We start from the raw sequence: 19,342 nt of genomic DNA on the forward strand, positions 1-19,342 counted from the left end.
TCTGGGCATGGGTTTCATCATGTGAAATAGAGCTAGGAGGGCCAAATAGTTGCATCCATCATGTGAAATAGAGCTAGGAGGGACAAATAGTTACAGATTGCTCGAAGGCTCAACAGGTTTGGGTTGGATTCTTCACATCTTCACTATGGATAGGGCCTCTTCTCATACTATTACATGGGGCATTGTTGCTTGGGCCACTGAGGCCGAGGTTGTCATGGCTTACAAGTTACAAGGAGGAAGGTGGGCGACTAGCCCTTCAGGTCTCTCACCTTCGCATCTCGGTAGTGCTAGTTCTAGCCCCATCAATTGGTCACTGGATTCTTGGTTCAAGCTTTGTAGCAGCATTTCTGCGTGGCACATCTGATGCAGCGAAGCCATCCAAGGCACTCACACTCCGCTTGCGGAGTCCATTAGGAACATTTGGCTCGACATCATTCATACCCTTCGCGGCCGTGGAGGAAGCTTCAGGGTGGTTCCGATCGAATGTGGAAGTGTCGGGAAGCCTTGAAGCCTTCCTGAGGCTCTGGCGACCTGGTCCTTTTCTCACAAATAGTGGTGGTGAGCCCACTTGGCACTATAGACCATCTGTGTGGTTATTCCCCCCCCTTCCCACCCCCACCTATTGTATGAGATAGCCTTTTCCTCATAGAGCGGCCAGGCAGAGGAGAAGTGCATCCTCCCGTTTTTCGTTCTTTGATCCTCACTCCGTACTTGGAGGCGAGTTTGTACGTAGCGTTTTAAGGCTGTCTTTTGTTAACTAACAGAAGGATCTTGTTTCCGGAAAAAAGAAAAGAGCAGCTCCACTAATAAGCTGTGGAGTATTGTAGAGTGCGTAGGGAAGCTAATTATTAGAGTTTTCTTATTCTTCTCTCTGTCTTGCTCTCAATTTTGAATTGGGAGCTTCTTTTTCATAAAATGAAATAAGGGAAGTTAATTAATTAGACTAGAATTATGCATAATGATTAGGGTATTATGAAGAATAGGTTTGTATGTAAAATCTATGCCTTAATCAATCTCTTGGTGATGCTAGGTTGCTTGTGAGAATTCTCCCTGTGGAGATTTTTACGATTTCCTAATTAATAAGTATCTTAAGCATCTCTCTAATTATCTCTTTTATGGTCTTTATTATTGGCAAGATTAGAGATTAATCTAGTTCTCCCCTTCTTTGAAAGAATATAGTATTTAATGTCCTCTATCGTTGGATTGTAGGATATTATCATCAATTAAGGTTAAGTTTTAGAAAAAGGATATTTTTCATTAATAAATATTGGGATTGAGTCAAGTCAATTTATCCTTGTATCGGGCATAGGGCAAGCTATGGTTTCCCTATGATTACATTATGAAAGAAGCAAGGGATTGTGAGAGTGAAGAAGATTAAAAGAGAGCTTTTTATTTCTTATTCAATGAAAGGGTAGGTGTGCGTGAGTTTCTTCTTCTCTTAAAGCTAGTTATTATTAGAGATAAACTTATAAGTTATGATGATGAGAAAATTCATTTGGAACATTGAGGCGTCTCTTTTGAAGAGGAATAAATGTGTGGGTGAGCTAAAGAGGAAAAAATGAATGTCAAAACGCTATGAGAATCTCTTTTTTTTCAATGATTGGAATAATATTGTAAAGGTTATCATGGTTTCAAAATATTGCAATGATATCTTCGGACCATTGTTATTTGAAAGAAACTTTATTAAATCTTACAATAAGGAATGGAGCCAAGTCGGTTGATGGGATTGACGAGGGTAGCGAGGAAGTTTGCACTCATCGTGGAAAGAAGTGAGTCTAGGGTTGGACCAGTGCTAAGTCAAGTCCTCCGGCTTGGCTTGGGTGAGGTCAGGTGAAGCGGCCTGGAGGTGCATCGGGGTTGCTGGTGAGAGGCCCTCGGGTAAAGCGATCCCCAGGTGTCGGGCTCCTTGGCTGGGTCAACCCCATAGCCCAAGTGTCGTGGAGTAAAACAAGAATAAGGGGAGCGTGGTGGCCAACGTACTAGCCTATGGTTAGGTGGACGAGATGAGTCCGGTGCATTCCTTTTCCAGCATAAATAAAGTTTAAAAATTATTGTTAGAGACTTGCATGAGCATGATGTACAAAAAATATAGCATGCTTACATTGTTGGTTTGATTTTCTACTTGATTGCGTTCTCCTGTGATGAAGAATGAATGAAATCAATGCTGTCTATGTTTTTAAAACTGTGTCTATGTGCGTTCTTATGCTATGAGTTACCCCCTTGGGGTCGGTAACGGAATTCGGGGACCCAAGTGGAGGCAATCCACGTATGCTAAGTGGTTGAGGACCTGAGGACAGCTGGGTTGGGGCCTCACAAAGCCGATTATTCCATCAATGAAGACCTCACGAAGCGTTAGGTGAAGGAATCAGAAGATGGTATAAGAGGGAAGAGACAAGGGTAATTGTCTTGAGTGATGACCACGTATCCCTTGGAGAGAAATTTATTAGTTTTAAAAATGATGTGGTACAGGGACAGTAGGCTGAAAATACATTCTGGATTTGCATTTGTTCACGGTGGTGTGAGCCTAGTAACTTTTCTAAAACGTAAACAGGAACAGTCATCTTCTTCTATTTTGTCTTGAGACACACCAAAGCTTCGACACAGGACTGCCTATAGTGACTGGAGACACTCCCAAATGTTACTGGCTCTTATATGCCCACGCCAACAACACCCCCCCACCCCGCCCGCCCCCCCCGCCCCCCCCCCTTTTCCGCCTTTCCCCCTTCTTCAACCCTTCTCTCTTCTTTCATGGGACCTCCATCCAATTTCTCCACCACTGCCCTCCCCTCCCCTCCTTCTCCTGGCCTCTTTTTTCTAATTAACTGTAGGTGTTTTGTAACCTGCTCAGTGACTGTTATAAATTCCATTGCAGTTACGTCCAAATCTGAAAGAAAGGGACTTCAAATTGCTGTTTACTGTGCAGGGTGGTGGTTGAAGCAATGTTTGAGAATATATTCAAGCTTATTGTTATCTGATCAATTTTTATAGTTTTACATGTCTCAATGCCCTTTGTGTTGGTAAGCCATGTGGCACATGTGTTTGAGTAGCTATGAAGGTTGCCTTGGCTACATAGTACTACTAATTTTTCATGAAACAGGTTCATCATGGTGGAGCAGGGACAACAGCTGCTGGTTTGAAAGCTGCTGTAAGCTCTCTCTCAGCTGCATATTTTGTTCTGCTTTGGAGTGTCTTGTTTAGTTAGGAGTTTTTTCTTTTCACGATTCTACTTTCAGTCTCTCATGTTTTACATGTACTATTTTTGGTCCCATAGACCCTTTGGGTCTTTTGTAAACGTTAATATATCTATGTTTCTTTCCTTTCTTACGTGTGGAAGCTTGAAGTAGGGTTTGTTTACTTGGTTAGAGCAGTAATTTAGCATTCCATAAAGCAGAATTTGCACATGAGAAATGAAATACGTCTCTAAAAGGCCATGATGGCCTATGAGACCAATACTGAGAGCACATCTGAAGTTGGTGTCTCATTAAAGAGAACAACCAAATGAAACTGAAAAGTACAATAAACTGACCATCTTACAGTTATAAGAACTGTAAATAAGATTCCTAGATGATACTGAGTAGAAAATACTGGAAAATGTATATCAAGAGATCCGTGTAGGCTGATCAGTTGAAGTGCTTCCTTCTCCTCAGATCAATTATCTCCGCCATGGGGCTATCTAGACTAGAGAGGTCACAGAAGCGAGGTAGGTGCCTCCGATGCCGAGCAATAATGGCTCTGATCTGACGATGGTGAGGATGTCGTGGTCAGGATCTTGGTGGGCGTGGCCGACAAGCACGACATAAGACGACTGCTCTATCAATGGTGACTCCCTGGGAGAGTGGCTGGTGTCCTGATGGCCCGATGGACAAGGTATCAGGAGGCGTGTGGGCTGGGCTGCTGGTGTTGAAGAAATCTGTTAGGATCCTTTGTCTAGGTACATCATGGCTCGGCCTCCTGTCTGCCAAGAGGGTCTCTCTGTGTCTCCTGAGCTCAAGTAGGAACAATCCCAGGCATCTTTGATCCTCAAACTACATGACCCTGTGTAACGGCCCAAACCCTCTCGGAAGAGGCAGTGATATCTCCCTCGTATCTCATAATTTACTGTACATCGGCAAATGTGGTGCTCCTCTGACTCCGTCTCCTGGTAGCATAGTTGACAAATGTGGTCATCTGAGATCTGATGCACATATCGCCCTGTCTCAATCCGCAGCTGGTGTGATGAGGTCCAGATCTGTCCAATGGCACGATGTATCCCATGTGATAGGTGTACATCCATGTATGCCGGGCGGGTGATAAAACCATCTGGTAAGAGGTGCAGAGAAATGAAATGATATATTAACGTCTCTAAGAGGCCATAGTGGCCTATGAGACCAAAACTAAGAGTACATCTAAAGTTGGTGTCTCTTCAAAGAGAACAACTAAATGAGACTAAAAAGTACAATAAACTGATTGTCCTACAGTTATAAGAACAGAACTGTAAGACTCCGAGATGATACTGAGTAGAAAATACTGGAAAATACTGAAAAATGTATATCAGGTAGATCCATGTATGCTGAGATCAGTTGAAGTGTTGCCCTCTCCTTAGATCAAGTATCTCCGCCATGGGGCTGTCTAGAATGGAGAGGTCGTAGAAGCAAGGTAGGTGCCTCCGATGCTGAGCAATAATGGCTCTAATCTGGTGATGGTGAGGATGCCGTGGTCGGGATCCTGGTGGGCGTGGCCGACGAGCACGACATAAGATAACTGCTCTATCAGTGGTGACTCCCTGGGAGCGTGGTCGATGCCCTGATGGCCCAATGGAGGAGGTATCAAGAGGTGTGTGGGTTGGGTTGCTGGTGTTGGTGCCGAAGAAATCTGTCAGGGTCCTCTGTCTAGGTCCATCATGGCTCGGCCTCCTGTCTGCCAAGAGGGTCTCTCTGTGTCTCCTGAGCTCAAGTAGAAACAATCCCAGGCATCTCTGATCCTCAAACTCTATGACCCTGCGTAATGGCCCAAAACCCTCTCGGAAGAGGCAGTGATATCTCCCTCAGATCTCATAATAGACTGTACATCGGCAAATGTAGTGTTCCTCTGTCTCTACCTCCTGGTAGCATAGCTGACAAATGCGGTCATCCAAGATCTGATGCACATATCGCCCTGTCTCAATCCGCAGCTGGTGTGATGAGGTCCGGATCTGTCCAATGGCACAACGTATCCCATGTGATAGGTGTACATCCATGTACGCCGGGCGGGTGATAAAATCATCCAGTGAGAGGTGTAGAAAATGGCTCTTGTAATGAGCCATTTTCGTGCCCAAGGGCTCAAGGGGGCTAGTCCATGTCCTCTCTATGTCCACTCTGATGATATCCATCTTGATTATGCGGTTTTGCTCAGAGCGGGTGAGATCCAAAAATGGACAATCCAGACTGTACTGAAAGGGTGGTAGTGCCTCTATCCGCAAACCATGTAGGTCAAACCATGATCTCATCTGAGCGTACCAACAATGAGTATCTCCATCCTCTGCCAACTCTATGGATGAGGTCAATGCCAATCGGGAGTACCTATGCTGAGGGAGCTCCCATAGCCGTTGTAAAAAGGTAACTGCTTGGAATAGGGCCTCGGTTACCACTGGTGGGGCACCCAGCTCAGCCCGAACAATCTCATGTGGTACTGATGATTTGCTCCGAATCATGCGGGCAATCATCATAATCAGTGGTCTCTCCATTTGCCTCCATCCCTCATCTGTCGATCTGTGATGTATACTGGGCCCCCAAATTGGAGCTCCATACAGGAGGGTCGGTGTGACAAGCGTATCAAATAGCCACAATTTGGTGCGTGGCTCCTGAAACTGTATGTGTGCACACTGCCTCTCAAGTGCCCCCAAGGCTGCATGCCCTCGATCTAATCTAGCTGCTGCTGCCTCCTTTAGGGAGAAACGCGGTCCTGTGAAAGTAACTCCCAAGTAGACATATGACCTGACGTACTCTACTAGCTCCCCTCAGAAAGTGAACTAAGGCTCTGATCTCGTCACCCATGCCTGTGTGGTGTTAAACACCATAACCTTGGTTTTCCCAAGGTTCAGTGTCAGATCTCTATCCGCACAGAAAGCTTGTAATGCATCCAGGTGTCTCTGTAATCCCTCCGGAGAGTCTGAGATTAGAACAATATCATCAGCATATAACAAGATGGGTATCAACACCCCTGCCAGGCATGCCCCTGGGCCTACCAATGTGTCTACATAATCAGAGACCGCATCAATGTACAGTCCAAAGAGGGTGGGCGATAGCGGGCATCCCTGCTTCACCCCTATCGTGCTGGTCACCCTATCAGATAGTCCGCCTGGAGCTCGGACTCTGCCTTCACAGACTCATACAAAGCATATATCCCCCACTGCATATCCTCGGGTACCTCAATGTCATGCAATCTGTGCATAAGCCTAGCACGTGGTACGGTATCGAAGGCTTTGCGGAAGTCCACAAAGCAGCAGTACATCCTTCTCTTCTGTGCCCTTCCCTCTTCAATAAGTGCCCGAAGTGTCAGTATGTGATCCAAGGTAGTAAATCCTCTCGCGAAGCCAGCCTGTCCATGTGCTCGATGACCATGCCTCTCTGCCCATCGGCTCAGCTCCAACTCCAATATAGAGCCATATAATTTGGCCAAGTAATGACCAATCATGATCGTCCTGTAGTTGCCTAGTACCATGGGGTCCCCACTCTTAAAGAGTGGTACAATGATATGCTCTGTCCAGCTTGTCGAGAAACCCTCACAAATGGCACGATTAAACACATGTACGATGAGCGGAGCCAAAGTGTCTCGTGCATATGAGAACTGCTCTCCAACTAGCCCATCATGGTCCTATGCCTTTCCATTCTGTAACCTGTCTATCGCATCTAGAACCATCCGCATAGTAAAAAAGGTGCTACTAGCCGGTCTAGCTCCCAGTGGAGGGGGGGTGGGGGGCTGTCTTGGTGCATTATATAGCTCTCTAGCATAAGTATGCTATGCCTCAGGTGCAGTAATTGGAGTACTAGGCTGTCTCTCCTGAAACATCTTCCATGCCCTCTTGCTGTCCTTCATCAGGAAGAGTTGGTAGATCTCCTCCTCTAGCTTAGCCGGATAGGCTCGTTTCTTCCTCCGCACAAGGCGCCGAAAGATCATCTTGGCCTGTCTATGCGTGTGAAACCCAATGGCAATCTCACGTTGTAGCTGTGCTCGTGTCTCACGACACTCATCATCATACCAACTGTTCTGTGGGGCAGTGCTGCGGGGGTGGGTGGAAGCGATCATAGTGCAAGGAAACGCATATGAGGCGGATGCATGTAGTACACCTGCCAATCCACTCGTGATCTCGTCCAGATGGCTATGTGGGTCTAAAGTGAACAAGCCATCAGATACTACATCTCGATAAACCCCAACTGTCTCAGGTGTAAACTGATATCTCGGGTACCTAGGTAGATGAGTGGCTGGCCCATCTCTTGGGGATCTACCTACTGCATGATCGGCTGCTATGCCAATGGGCCTACTGGAAATCGTGAAACCCCGCACATCAGGTATCAATGAAGGAGATCCCATCAAGTAGTCCACTGTGCTCGCTCCCCCTTTAGAGTTCCAGTGTGTGAGAGCATCTGATCCTTGCCATCTCGATAAGCCATTGTATATGACCAACCCATGTGCACTCCCGAGTGTGAGAAAATGCCTGCCATAATCTGTAATCTCCCCCTCATCCTGTGCTGATCTCTGCAACCCCACATCCTCTGCCGTGATCTCCCAGTACATAGCCTCTTGAGTATCATACAACTCTGTCTGCTCTGTGCCTGTACGTGCATTGAAGTCTCCCAATAGTAATATGTCTCCCATGCTGGCAAACCTCATGATATCATCATATAGTGGTATATAGGGCGACTCTCTTTGTCATGGCCCTGTGAAAATGGAACAGCACAAGTGTGGGCATGGTGGTTGCAGAGTCAGAATATTGAATGATTCACATGGGGGGTGCCCGGACAGAGTTAATGATGTGTGGACATCCCTAGGTGTGAAGGGGGGAACTAGAACATTAAACTTTTAATGTTTATTAAAGTTGCCCCTAGGCCTTAGTGGCCCCTAGGGACTTTTAAAGTTTGGGGTCCTAGGATTATTATGGGGAGGAGGCCACTCCACTTTTGGAGTGTGTGCTTCTCTCTCCTCCCTCTCTCTCTTCTTTTTGGGAAAAAGAGAAACGTGGAGCATTCATGCGTTGTTGGGAAGCGTGGAAAAGCTGAGAAGAAGGAGTCGGCTGCTGGAACTGTATGTTGCTGCTGTTTTCCTCTGCAGATTCAGCCATACTCCCCACGTGTGCAGTCCGTACAGCACTGTACGACTGCAAGTACAGTGGGCTGCTGTAATTTGCAGCAGATTCTTCACTAGGTGCAGGCGGCGCAGACATTCAGAGAAAGTACAGAGGCTGTGGGCTTTGACAGGGACTGTATGGCAGGTTCAGACACCTGTACGGCTGCTGACAGGTGGCCGTACAGTCAGGTACAGGTGGTGTCTGCTGTACAACAGCAAGTACAGGTGCAGGCGCCTCCTCTGTTGCAGTCGGCGCAGGCGACCAGTATCAAGACAGCAGGCGGCGTTTGCAAGGACAACTCCTGGCACGTATCCCGAGGTAGTACAGACGGGTACGGGGCTGTTTTTCAGGACTGTACAATCAAAGACAGCATAGAAGTGAACACAAGGAGGGGGGTACAGACAAGTACGTGCATGCGTGTGAAGCAGGGTTGTGGAAACAAGTGCTTGCAAGTACAGATTGGTACCGTTGCTTCCTCCAGTGCTGATTCACGGGCTGATTTTGGTAAGCTCCGCATTTGTTCATCTATCTCTCTTTCTACTGCTTGATGTTTGTTGCAGATTTGAGCTATCTCGCCCCTTGTTGGAGGAGGGGTATGGCAGATTGACAAGGGTTGAGACAGAGTTTGGACAGTACATGTATGTATGAGCTGAGATGTTGAATCATGCACTTGAGTTATGCCAGATGTATGGCTGCCCTGCTTAGTGGTCTTGGCTGATCAGAGGGAGGCACAGTGTGTTATTTTAAGACACAGATCTATGTACATAGATCCTCTGTGCTAAGAAGGATTGTGGGCCGTCAGATTGGACATACAGGTGTAATCTCTTGGCTGATTTTTGTTGTACTCAGCCATTCATATTTTTGGAATTGAATAAAGAAATACCGCAAGGGGCGCCAAGCTTTTGGGCCAAAGGTGTCGCCTTGTTTTCAGATTTGGGTACTCTAGCCCCAATCTGTTTTGTTTTCATATCTAGACTACAAGTGGACGGGTGACTGCTAGTCTACCGCACTCTGGTTTCTATCAGAGGCGGGTTTCAAGGTTCCGTCCCCGGGACCAATCATCAACTTTCTGAAGGGGGTGAGCTCGTGGTTGCTTTGAAGAAAGCCATCGCTGAAAAATTCAGCAAACATGTCTGATACAGAGGATGAGTACTTCTATGATGAAGAAGAAGAGCAAGAGACTTCTCCTGAGAAAGATGTATCTGAGGATATTTTTGCAGGAGAACAGGCTGCAGATGTTGAGCCTTATGAGGATGTAACACAGCCAGAAGATGTACATGGTAAAGAGGATGATGATGCTCGGTTCAAAGATCGTTTGGCTAGTGTTATGGATGTATTTATGCAGCTCACACAGAGTGAGAGATTTGCTGAATTTATGAGATCCCGCACAGAGCCCGAGAAAAAGAAGGAGGAGGTTCGTTCAAAGAATCTTCCACAGGGTCATAGTGGTGCCATCCCACAGGAACCATCTTTTGGCCAGTTTCCGAACATGCAGCATGCTTATGGTGCAAACTCTCAGAGTTCCTTCTATGGACAGCCACCTATTCCTCAGCAGAATATGCATCCAGAGCCCGAGAAAAAGAAGAAGAAGGTTCGTTCTAAGAATCTTCCACAGGGTCATAGTGGTGCCATCCCACAGGAACCATCTTTTGGCCAGTTTTCGAACATGCAGCATGCTTATGGTGCAAACTCTCAGAGTTCCTTCTATGGACAGCCACCTATTCCTCAGCAGAATATGCATCCAGGTTATTTTGGTGGTGGCTCGGTGTTCCAATCTATGACTGGGGGTTACCCTCCGGGAGGCATGGGTATGCCAAGGCCTTTTGGAGCTAATTTTCAGCCTGGTATGCAGGGGAATATGTATGGTGGTATGCAGTCCGGTATGCAAGGAAATATGTTTGAAGGCATGCAACCTGGAATGCAAGGCAATATGTTTGGTGGTATGCAGCCAGGTATGCATAATGGAATGTTTGGAAACATGGCTGGAATGTATGGTATGCCTGGTGTGGGAATGGGAAATGTTGACCCAATGATGGGCATGAATGTTGGGGGCAGCAATCTTGCGAAACCACTTCCATATGATAATCTAACGCCTATGGGAAAGGCGAAGGATTACAAGGGGGAGCTGCAGTGAAGTTTGATACATTCAGTGGGGCCAAGGATAAACTTAAAGCACTTACCTTTTTACAGCAGTTTGATGCTGCTTTTTCTGGTGGGAATTACACAGAGTCCTCTAAGGTGAGGAAAGCTGCCACTTTTCTCAAGGGCAATGCTTTGCAGTGGTGGTCTACTCTTCTTTTGCAGGGCATAGCACCCACTACATGGGTCCAATTCAAACAGGTTTTCTCTTCCGTATGGCTCACATCTACATTTGAGGTGGATGTTATCACCGCATGGCACAAGTTGGATGCTTCAAAGTGTGATAATTTGGAGGATTATAATAAGAAGTTTTGGGAAGCATTACTCCCAGTGACTTCTTATCGTGCGGTGCCATTATCTGAGCAGGTAGAGAAGTATTGTTGTGGGCTGCCCAAAGAGGTGCGAGATTATTGTATCAAGACAAGAGTAACGAACATGTCACAGAGGATTGAAAATGCTATGACAGCTAATGCGTTACTCACTGGTGGTTCATCTGGGTTTAAAGGCAGTCACGTGAGTCTCCTTAGACCTTTCCGTGGGGATGTGCCTGAGGATGTATCAGATGAGGCTCAGCCGGAAGTTGAGGAACTTGATGAGGTTCTGATTCCAGAGTAGATACTAGCACATAAAGAAAGGAGGGTACGAGGTAAAGTTTCCCGTCGCTATCTTGTGAAGTTCAAGAACTATTCACCAATGGATGTGAAGTGGATGGAGGAAGGTGACTTAACAGATTCACCTCAGGTTTTGCAGCTTTATCTCGATGCCTTTGAGTTAGAGAGCCGACTCTTATTGTGGCTCATTCAGGTTCAGCAGAGCATGGGTCTGGGGCATCACCTGATGCTCAAGAGGGGGTTAGCACCTCCACTCCCTTGATACAGACAGGCTCAGATGACATCTAGAGGTCGCTTGGTGCAGTTTTTATCTCACCCGAAGGTACTGAGGCTGACAGTACATCTGTTTATGGAACTTCTACGATATATGCGTACTAGTCACATGGAATTTTGTGGATATGTATGGTTCACAGTGGTATACAACTTGGACTATTACTATGCCATTGTTTTGCAGTGAATGTTGATACATGTGCATGGCTTAGAGAGATTGGGACGCTGATCTTGCCATATGGTATATTTCACTTTGGATATTTTGCTGTATCACCAGAATGCAATCGAGGACGCTTGCCATTTTTCAAGAGGGGGGTATGTCATGGCCCTGTGAAAATGGAACAGCACAAGTGTGGGCATGGTGGTTGCAGACTCAGAATATTGAATGATTCACATGGGGGGTGCCCGGACAGAGTTAATGATGTGTGGACATCCCTAGGTGTGAAGGGGGGAACTAGAACATTAAACTTTTAATGTTTATTAAAGTTGCCCCTAGGCCTTAGTGGCCCCTAGGGACTTTTAAAGTATGGGGCCCTAGGATTATTATGGGGAGGAGGCCACTCCACTTTTGGAGTGTGTGCTTCTCTCTCCTCCCTCTCTCTCTTCTTTTTGGGAAAAAGAGAAACGTGGAGCATTCATGCATTGTTGGGAAGCGTGGAAAAGCTGAGAAGAAGGAGTCGGCTGCTGGAACTGTATGTTGCTGCTGTTTTCCTCTACAGATTCAGCCGTACTCCCCACGTGTGCAGTCCGTACAGCACTGTACGACTGCAAGTACAGTGGGCTGCTGTAATTTGCAGCAGATTCTTCACTGGGTGCAGGCGGCGCAGTCATTCAGAGAAAGTACAGAGGCTGTGGGCTCTGACAGGGACTGTACGGCAGGTTCAGACACCTGTACGACTGCTGACAGGTGGCCGTACAGTCAGGTACAGGTGGTGTCTGTTGTACAACAGCAAGTACAGGTGCAGGCGCCTCCTCTGTTGCAGTCGGCGCAGGCGACCAGTATCAAGACAGCAGGCGGCGTTTGCAAGGACAACTCCTAGCACGTATCCCGAGGTAGTACAGACGGGTACGGGGCTGTTTTTCAGGACTGTACAATCAAAGACAGCATAGAAGTGAACACAAGGAGGGGGGTACAGACAAGTACGTGCATGCGTGTGAAGCAGGGTTGTGGAAACAAGTGCCTGCAAGTACAGATTGGTACCGTTGCTTCCTCCAATGCTGATTCACGGGCTGATTTTGGTAAGCTCCGCATCTGTTCATCTATCTCTCTTTCTACTGCTTGATGTCTGTTGCAGATTTGAGCTATCTGGCCCCTTGTGAGAGGAGGGATATGGCAGATTGACAAGGGTTGAGACAGAGTTTGGACAGTACATGTATGTATGAGCTGAGATGTTGAATCATGCACTTGAGTTATGCCAGATGTATGCTCATGGCTGCCTTGCTTAGTGGTCTTGGCTGATCAGAGGGAGGCATAGTGTGTTATTTTAAGACACAGATCTGTGTGCATAGATCCTCTGTGCTAAGAAGGATTGTGGGCCGTCAGATTGGACATACAGGTGTAATCTCTTGGCTGATTTTTGTTGTACTCAGCCATTCATATTTTTGGAATTTAATAAAGAAATACCGCAAGGGGCGCCAAGCTTTGGGGCCAACAGGTGTCGCCTTGTTTTCAGATTTGGGCACTCTAGCCCCAATCTGTTTTGTTTTCATATCTAGACTACAAGTGGATGGGTGACTGCTAGTCTACCGCACTCTGGTTTCTATCAGAGGCCAGTTTCACTCTTGATGGTGCAAACGTGGAGTGGGTTGGGGGAAAGCAGCATACCGCCACATATAGCTCGCGGAGCCCCCCCTCTGCATATTCGGACCCACATGTACCTCGCATCTGCATCTCTATGTACCACACGTATTTTGTCACGAAGCTCCTCCCTGTAAAGTATTGCCACTCCTCCAGATCCTCTGGTACTGAAACTCGCGGCGGGTGCCCGGGGGACTAGGGCCTTTGACACACTTGTTGATACCATCAATGCATATTAAAACATTTAAACATGGCCACAGCCTTAACACATATCCATCATCACTTTGCATAAAACATAAAGCTGGACAAAACATCCACAAATGCTAAAAATGGAGCTTGCACGTGTGACACCGCATAGAGGCCGGAATGGGCCGAATCATAATAAATGATTAAATACCCTTGCCTTCAGTATTTCTTCGCGATGGAAGCCTCCAAAACAGTCCCCAACAGCCGGTATTCTTCATGGGCAGCCTTCAAGTGAGAGAGAAAGAGAGTAGCCATCATTAGGGCAGCCTATAACGGTGGTAGAGGCTAGTGTGCAGCAAGAGAGCCTCCATTAATGAAGAGAGAGGGCTCCAATTTATAGATTTGGGCCTCCCATGAGCTAAAATGGCAAGAGAAGGTTACGATGACAAGTGGAGAGCCACACAATAGCTGAAGTGACAAGTGTGAGGCCACTTGTCTCACTTTGATCCCTTTTTCTAACAAGTGTCAGGCCACTTGTCTCACTTTGGTCCACTTTCTTGCCACATGTCCCAATCTAAGAGATGGGTCCTTCCATAATCTTTACCTCTAAAAATATCCCAACTGGTAGACATTCTGTCATAGGCACTTTGCCAACTCTTGGTATCTGCTCAATTCCAGATGTAATGACGCGAACAGAATTTCCATCGGAGTCGGGCCAAAAATAGCAACTCTTCTAAATCTTAGGAGTGTGGTTCTTTGTATTCTAGGATAATCCCCCATTCCCAAAGCTTATACTTTCCAAATATTTAAACATCATGGAGTCCACCAGACCCCTTTTAGACTGGGAAATGTCCAGGCTAGTGACAGGTACCGCCCACTGTGCGTGGCTGAGGGCGGAAAACTGATTCCCATCTATAACCCCGGATGTCAGGAAGCCTCTTGTTTGTGCACTGATGGGTCTCCGTATACATAGCAATATCACTGTGTCTGAAAGTATCCTCAAAGTATCTTGCATCTGTTCTAAGGGCTCCGTTGCAATTCCACACTGTGAATCGCAAGGTCTCATAGGCCGCGCACCGTCAAGCGGGCCTCCTCTGTTCCTTCCGGTGTGCTATCTGTGCCGGTGTAAGGTCCTCATCCAAATAAATCTTTTCCCCCTTAAGGGCCATCCTTTTGGAGAGGAAGGCCGCCTTCTTCTCCAAGTCACCAAACCTGATGATCAATATCTTCGCCTTGGTTTCATCTCTGCCTACTCGCCATGCTCCGGTAATGGGTACATCAGTGGCTCCAATTTTTGTTGCAAGAGCTTTTGCATCCTCTTGGGGATTTCCCTTATCTTCCCACCCAACTACACGTACATGTAAGGCACGTGCCCGTCTCTTGGCTTCCTCTTCCAATGTAGCATTCATCACCTCTACTTTATTCACTGGTGTATCCTTCTGGTTTTTTACTACTTCAATCCATGGGTTGACTTCCTCAATTTGTTTCTTTGTGGCATTGGCAATTTCAGCCCATGAATGCATTTCCTTCTCACCTGCAGCTACTTTTGCCTTACATGATTCCAAAGTGTTTTGCATTTCTGTGATGTCTTTTTCGCGGTCAGCCATACATGTCTTCAAGGTGCCTTCATACGATGCAGTTGTTGTGCCAATCTCTCGGAGCATGTCATCCTTCCATTTCTGCATCTCTTTTTTCATTTCCGTGTGCATCAAGGCTTGGGCTAATTCCATCTCAACCCGTACTTGGGCTTGCATTTCTCCATTCAATTGGACATATATCTCTTCCTTCAGCGTTTCGTATATCACTTTCCTTTGGGCATGCATCTGCCCGGTCCATTCCTTTTCAAGCTCCTGTCGCATGGTGTTCATCTCTGTCCTTATATGAAGCTGTAGCTCCTCATAAAGGGCCTCATCTCATCGGGCCATCTTCGTAATCCTTCATGAGCCAGGGGACGTGATTCCTTCCCTCAGTCTTCTGCGGTAGGCATTTGGTGCCTTCGTGGGGGTGTGAAAGGTTGTCTCACCATCCTGTTCCCCCTCTAGGGGTTGAGACATGTTTTCCCCTACTAGTTGCTGCCTTGGGGGCCTGAGCAAGGGTGGCTAGGAAAGGCTGAGCAAGGGTGGGTGGGAAAGGTAAGCAGAATTGAGAACTGCGCACAGAGTACAGCAGAGAGGCGTGCAGGTGGGTACGCATAGAGCAGGTGCACAGGTCAAGCCCGCCAGCCTTCTCACACCAACAAGTTTTACCACGTGCAGTCCAGACCTGTCGCCAAAGAGAGAGAGAAGATCGTTTGCTTCAGGGCTTTTTCAGGCGGACCAGGGCAGTGCTTGTAGCGCCAAACGGTGCTTCTCCAAGGGGAGTAATGGCCGGCAATGCTGTGTTGTTGCAGCAGCAGGCGGAAATTCTGCACAGGACAGCAACAGGTGAAGAGGCGCAGCCAGGCAGTAGGTAAGGAGATGGCGCAGTTGCTGGGCAGAGGCGACACAGTAAAAAGTGGGGGACGGCGCTGCTGGACCGAGCAAGGGCTGCACAGGATTGAAGGCGGCACTGTAGTTGGTGTTGCAGGGCCGAAGGTGGTACTGTAGGGCTGAAGGCTGTGCTGCAGGGCTTAAGGCGGCGCTGCAGGGTCTACAGGTGAAGAAGCGCAGGGTATACAGAGCCTACATGCTGTTCAGCTCCACGCTTCCTTCCACGCGCACACAGAGAGAGAGAGAGAGAGAGAGAGAGAGAGAGAGAGAGAGAGAGAGAGAGAGAGAGAGAGAAATGAAATGAAATGAAATGTTATATTAACGTCTTCAAAAGGCCATAATGACCTATGAGACCAAAAGTTACATCATGGTGGATCTGATACAAAGAGAGAGAGAAAGAAAGAAAGAAAGAAAGATATATTAACGTCTACGAGAGGCCAAAGTCGGCCTATGAGACAAAAAATAATACAACTGTGTTCTTCCGGTCATCGGAAGAAAAGAAACAAAAGAAAAAGTGTGCATGTGTCTGGATACAACTGTGAATCATCATGGATCCGTGGAGCCCATATACAAATAATATAAGGGGGGGTGGGGCTGTGCATGGAGTGCTAAGGCAAGATGCATCTCTATATGCTGAAGGGGTAGTACAAGCATGCTATGCAGATCTATGTCTAACTCCATCCAGTGCCATAAGAGGGATATAAGATATCATACATCCCCGATGCTGAGGCTGTGAATGGCATGAACATGTACCCTGAGTCTGAATGAAAGCGAGCTAGCCTCTCCTGTGTCTCCATCTGGTGTCTCATTCGGATAGCTGCTATCTCTCGGTGACGGAGTCGGGGTGCTCTATGTCCAGTCTGTCTAGGTCTCCTCCTGGCTCTCAATTCCTCTGCTCTCTGTGCGGTCACCCCACGTGGTACATCAGCTGGCACTGGCATAGCTCTCTGGAAGAAATCTGTGAGCTGGGACTGTCTCCCACTCCTAGTGGGAGCGGGTGTCTGGAGGAGTCTCTCTCGAGAACTATGAAGCTCTAGTAGTAGTCTGCCAAGCTGTCGCTGGTCGGAGGCCTCCATCAACTGATGTAGTGAAGAGTGCTCCTCAAACAATCCTGCATATCTATCTCTGACCCCCTGGTGGGCTCTACATCTACATACAAAGTGATCCTCAGTCTCCACCTCCTCGTGGCACAATCTGCATATCCGCTCAGCTCTAGGAATCCGTGCCGCTCTCCCAGCCTCTATCTCTAGCTGATGTGATGAGACTCGTAGCTGTCCAATAGCAACGCGAGAGCTGTGTGGCATGTATACATCCATGTACCGCGGTCGATGTATAAACCCATCCCCTGAGATGCTCATAAAGTGGTCTCTGTAGTACAGCATCTTCGGTGGTAGTGGGCGCTCTGGTGCTGTCCATGTCTCCTGTATGTAGTGCTACCATATGTCCTGTCTCATCACTCTGTTCCTCTCATTGAGAGAGAGGTAACCCCGTGGAGCAGACTGATCATACTGAAAAGGTGGCAACCGCTCAATGTCTATACCATGATGTGAGAACCACTGTAGCATTTGTGCATACCAAGATCCAGTGTGTCCAGCCTCGGCCAGCTGTCTGGATGCCTCAAAAGCTCGGCGGGATAATCTCTCCATGGGCATCTCCCTCATCCTGTATATAAAGGAGATCGTCTGGAACAATGCCTCCACTGCCATAGGTGGTGCAGCAAACTCAGCTCGAACAATGTCGTGCGGGACGGATGGTTTGCTGTGTATCATCCTCGAGAGCATCAAGATCTGTGGTCTCTCCAGCTATACCCATGTGGAGGCTGCAAGCCCTGGTGCCCAAACCGCTGCTGCATACATCAAGGCTGGTGTCACTAATGTATCAAAGAGCCACCCCTTCGTGCGGGGTTCCTGAAAATGTGCCTGATGACAGTGACGCTCAAGGCCAGCAAGAGCTGCATACCCCCGGGTCACTCTGTCTCGGACTGCCTGAGCCATGGAGAAGCGTCCAGCTGAGCTAGTAAATGTGATGCCAAGGTAAACATAAGAGCTCGCCACCTCGACCCGCCCTCCTGAGAGTAGTGTGGCTCCTGACTGCGGGTGAAGTGTGGAAGATCATAACCTTGGTTTTCCCAAGGTTCACTGTGAGCCCCTGCTGTGCGCAGAAGTCATCAAGAGCCACAAGGTGTCTTTGAAGCCCAACCTGCGTGTCGGATACCAAGACGATGTCATCAGCATAAAGCATAACATGGACAGTAATACCTGATAGCTCAACCCCAGAGCCTCCTCCCTGTGTGATGTAATCGACCACCTCATCAATATAGAGCCCAAAGAGCGTGGGGGAGAGCGGCTGTAATATGCGGAAGCTTCGGAGAAGGATCGGTACTTCAAAACTCAGAAATCAGCACTCTTTTCGCGACGGAATTAACGCACAAACTGAAAGACGATGTGCAGAAAAATAGAGAGAGAAGGGGGAGATGGAGAAGGACACAGTATTGGGTCCCAATTACCCTCTGTAGGGCCCCCACCACGGATGGTGTATTTGCTTTATTAGAATGATGTAAATCTGAAACAAATACAAAGTACTTGACCTTTTCTTGGCTGGAAAACCTGCCCTTGACCTTCAGTCCTTCACCCCTTTGCTTTAGCAATGTTCTTGGCTGTCCTGGCCCTTGGTTGCTCGAAGCACTTGGTGAATTATGAGATGACTACAATGAATTCTTGGCTGGGCTTTTATACCCCTCCCTTCATCCAGTCGGCTGGCTTCAGGAAGCTCCACGACTGAGTATTTTAATAAAATACTTTCACACTTTAATAACTGCTGCTTTCACACTTGGGCAATAATCTGGCCATTCTGCGCATGCTTCTGGGCAGCACCCTGGCTGCTGGGCATGCTACGCATGGGTGTGGGGACTGCCCCTACATCTGGCCGCCTGCTGTTTAGGGCTTTGGACCCAGACGGCTGCCTGTCCAGCAGTAGTACAGCTGGCCCACAGCCCCTCCAAGCCCTTGCCTTGGCTGGTGGGCAAGGCTTGGGCCCTCCTGGCCCCTTGGGGGTGGTTCTACACCTCCCCCATGCCCATACTACAAGTGCGAGTGCAAAACCTTCTCACTGGGGTAGCCCTATGGGCTGGCCCCTTCTCTACATGCAAACCTACATGCCTACAGAGGCCTGGCATCCAGTTGCAAACCAGATACACAGAACATCTGACATCATTCCAGAGGGAGACTCACAGCGCGGACTGGCACTGCTTCTTGTGCAGGACATTGCACACCTGACCTTGGACTCATGTGCAGGACAATGCACACCTGACCTCGGACGACTGAGATGGATCCCTGGCTGACTCGTCCCGGACTGGGCTCACATGGGACCAGTTCACCATCCCAGGTCCTGCACCTTCTGTACAGAAATGTCTACGTGGCATCCAAGTGCGGGATGCACGTGACATCCCCTTCTGCTTAACTTGACGGAAGCTGCATAGCCTCCAAATAATCCGTCAATAAAGCCGGATAGTCTTCGAAAAAATTTTTGTCGAGCCATACCGCTTCATGAGTTCCTCGGTCGTGAAACT

General features: G+C 47.8%; 1 protein-coding gene across 1 annotated transcript in view; it reads left to right on the forward strand.

The window, feature by feature from the left end:
- LOC147613901 (sterol 3-beta-glucosyltransferase UGT80A2-like) overlaps nt 1-19,342 on the forward strand; it is a 128,765-nt gene that overhangs the window by 60,745 nt on the left and 48,678 nt on the right. Inside the window, exon 13 of the mRNA XM_086781906.1 lies at nt 3,098-3,145. Coding sequence (XP_086638032.1) covers nt 3,098-3,145 — 48 coding nt within the window. The remainder of the gene's footprint in view (nt 1-3,097; nt 3,146-19,342) is intronic.

Source organism: Cibotium barometz, chromosome 43, assembly GCF_041138505.1.
Source record: "Cibotium barometz isolate CiBa-2024 chromosome 43, ASM4113850v1, whole genome shotgun sequence".
NCBI classification, from domain to species: domain Eukaryota; kingdom Viridiplantae; phylum Streptophyta; class Polypodiopsida; order Cyatheales; family Cibotiaceae; genus Cibotium; species Cibotium barometz.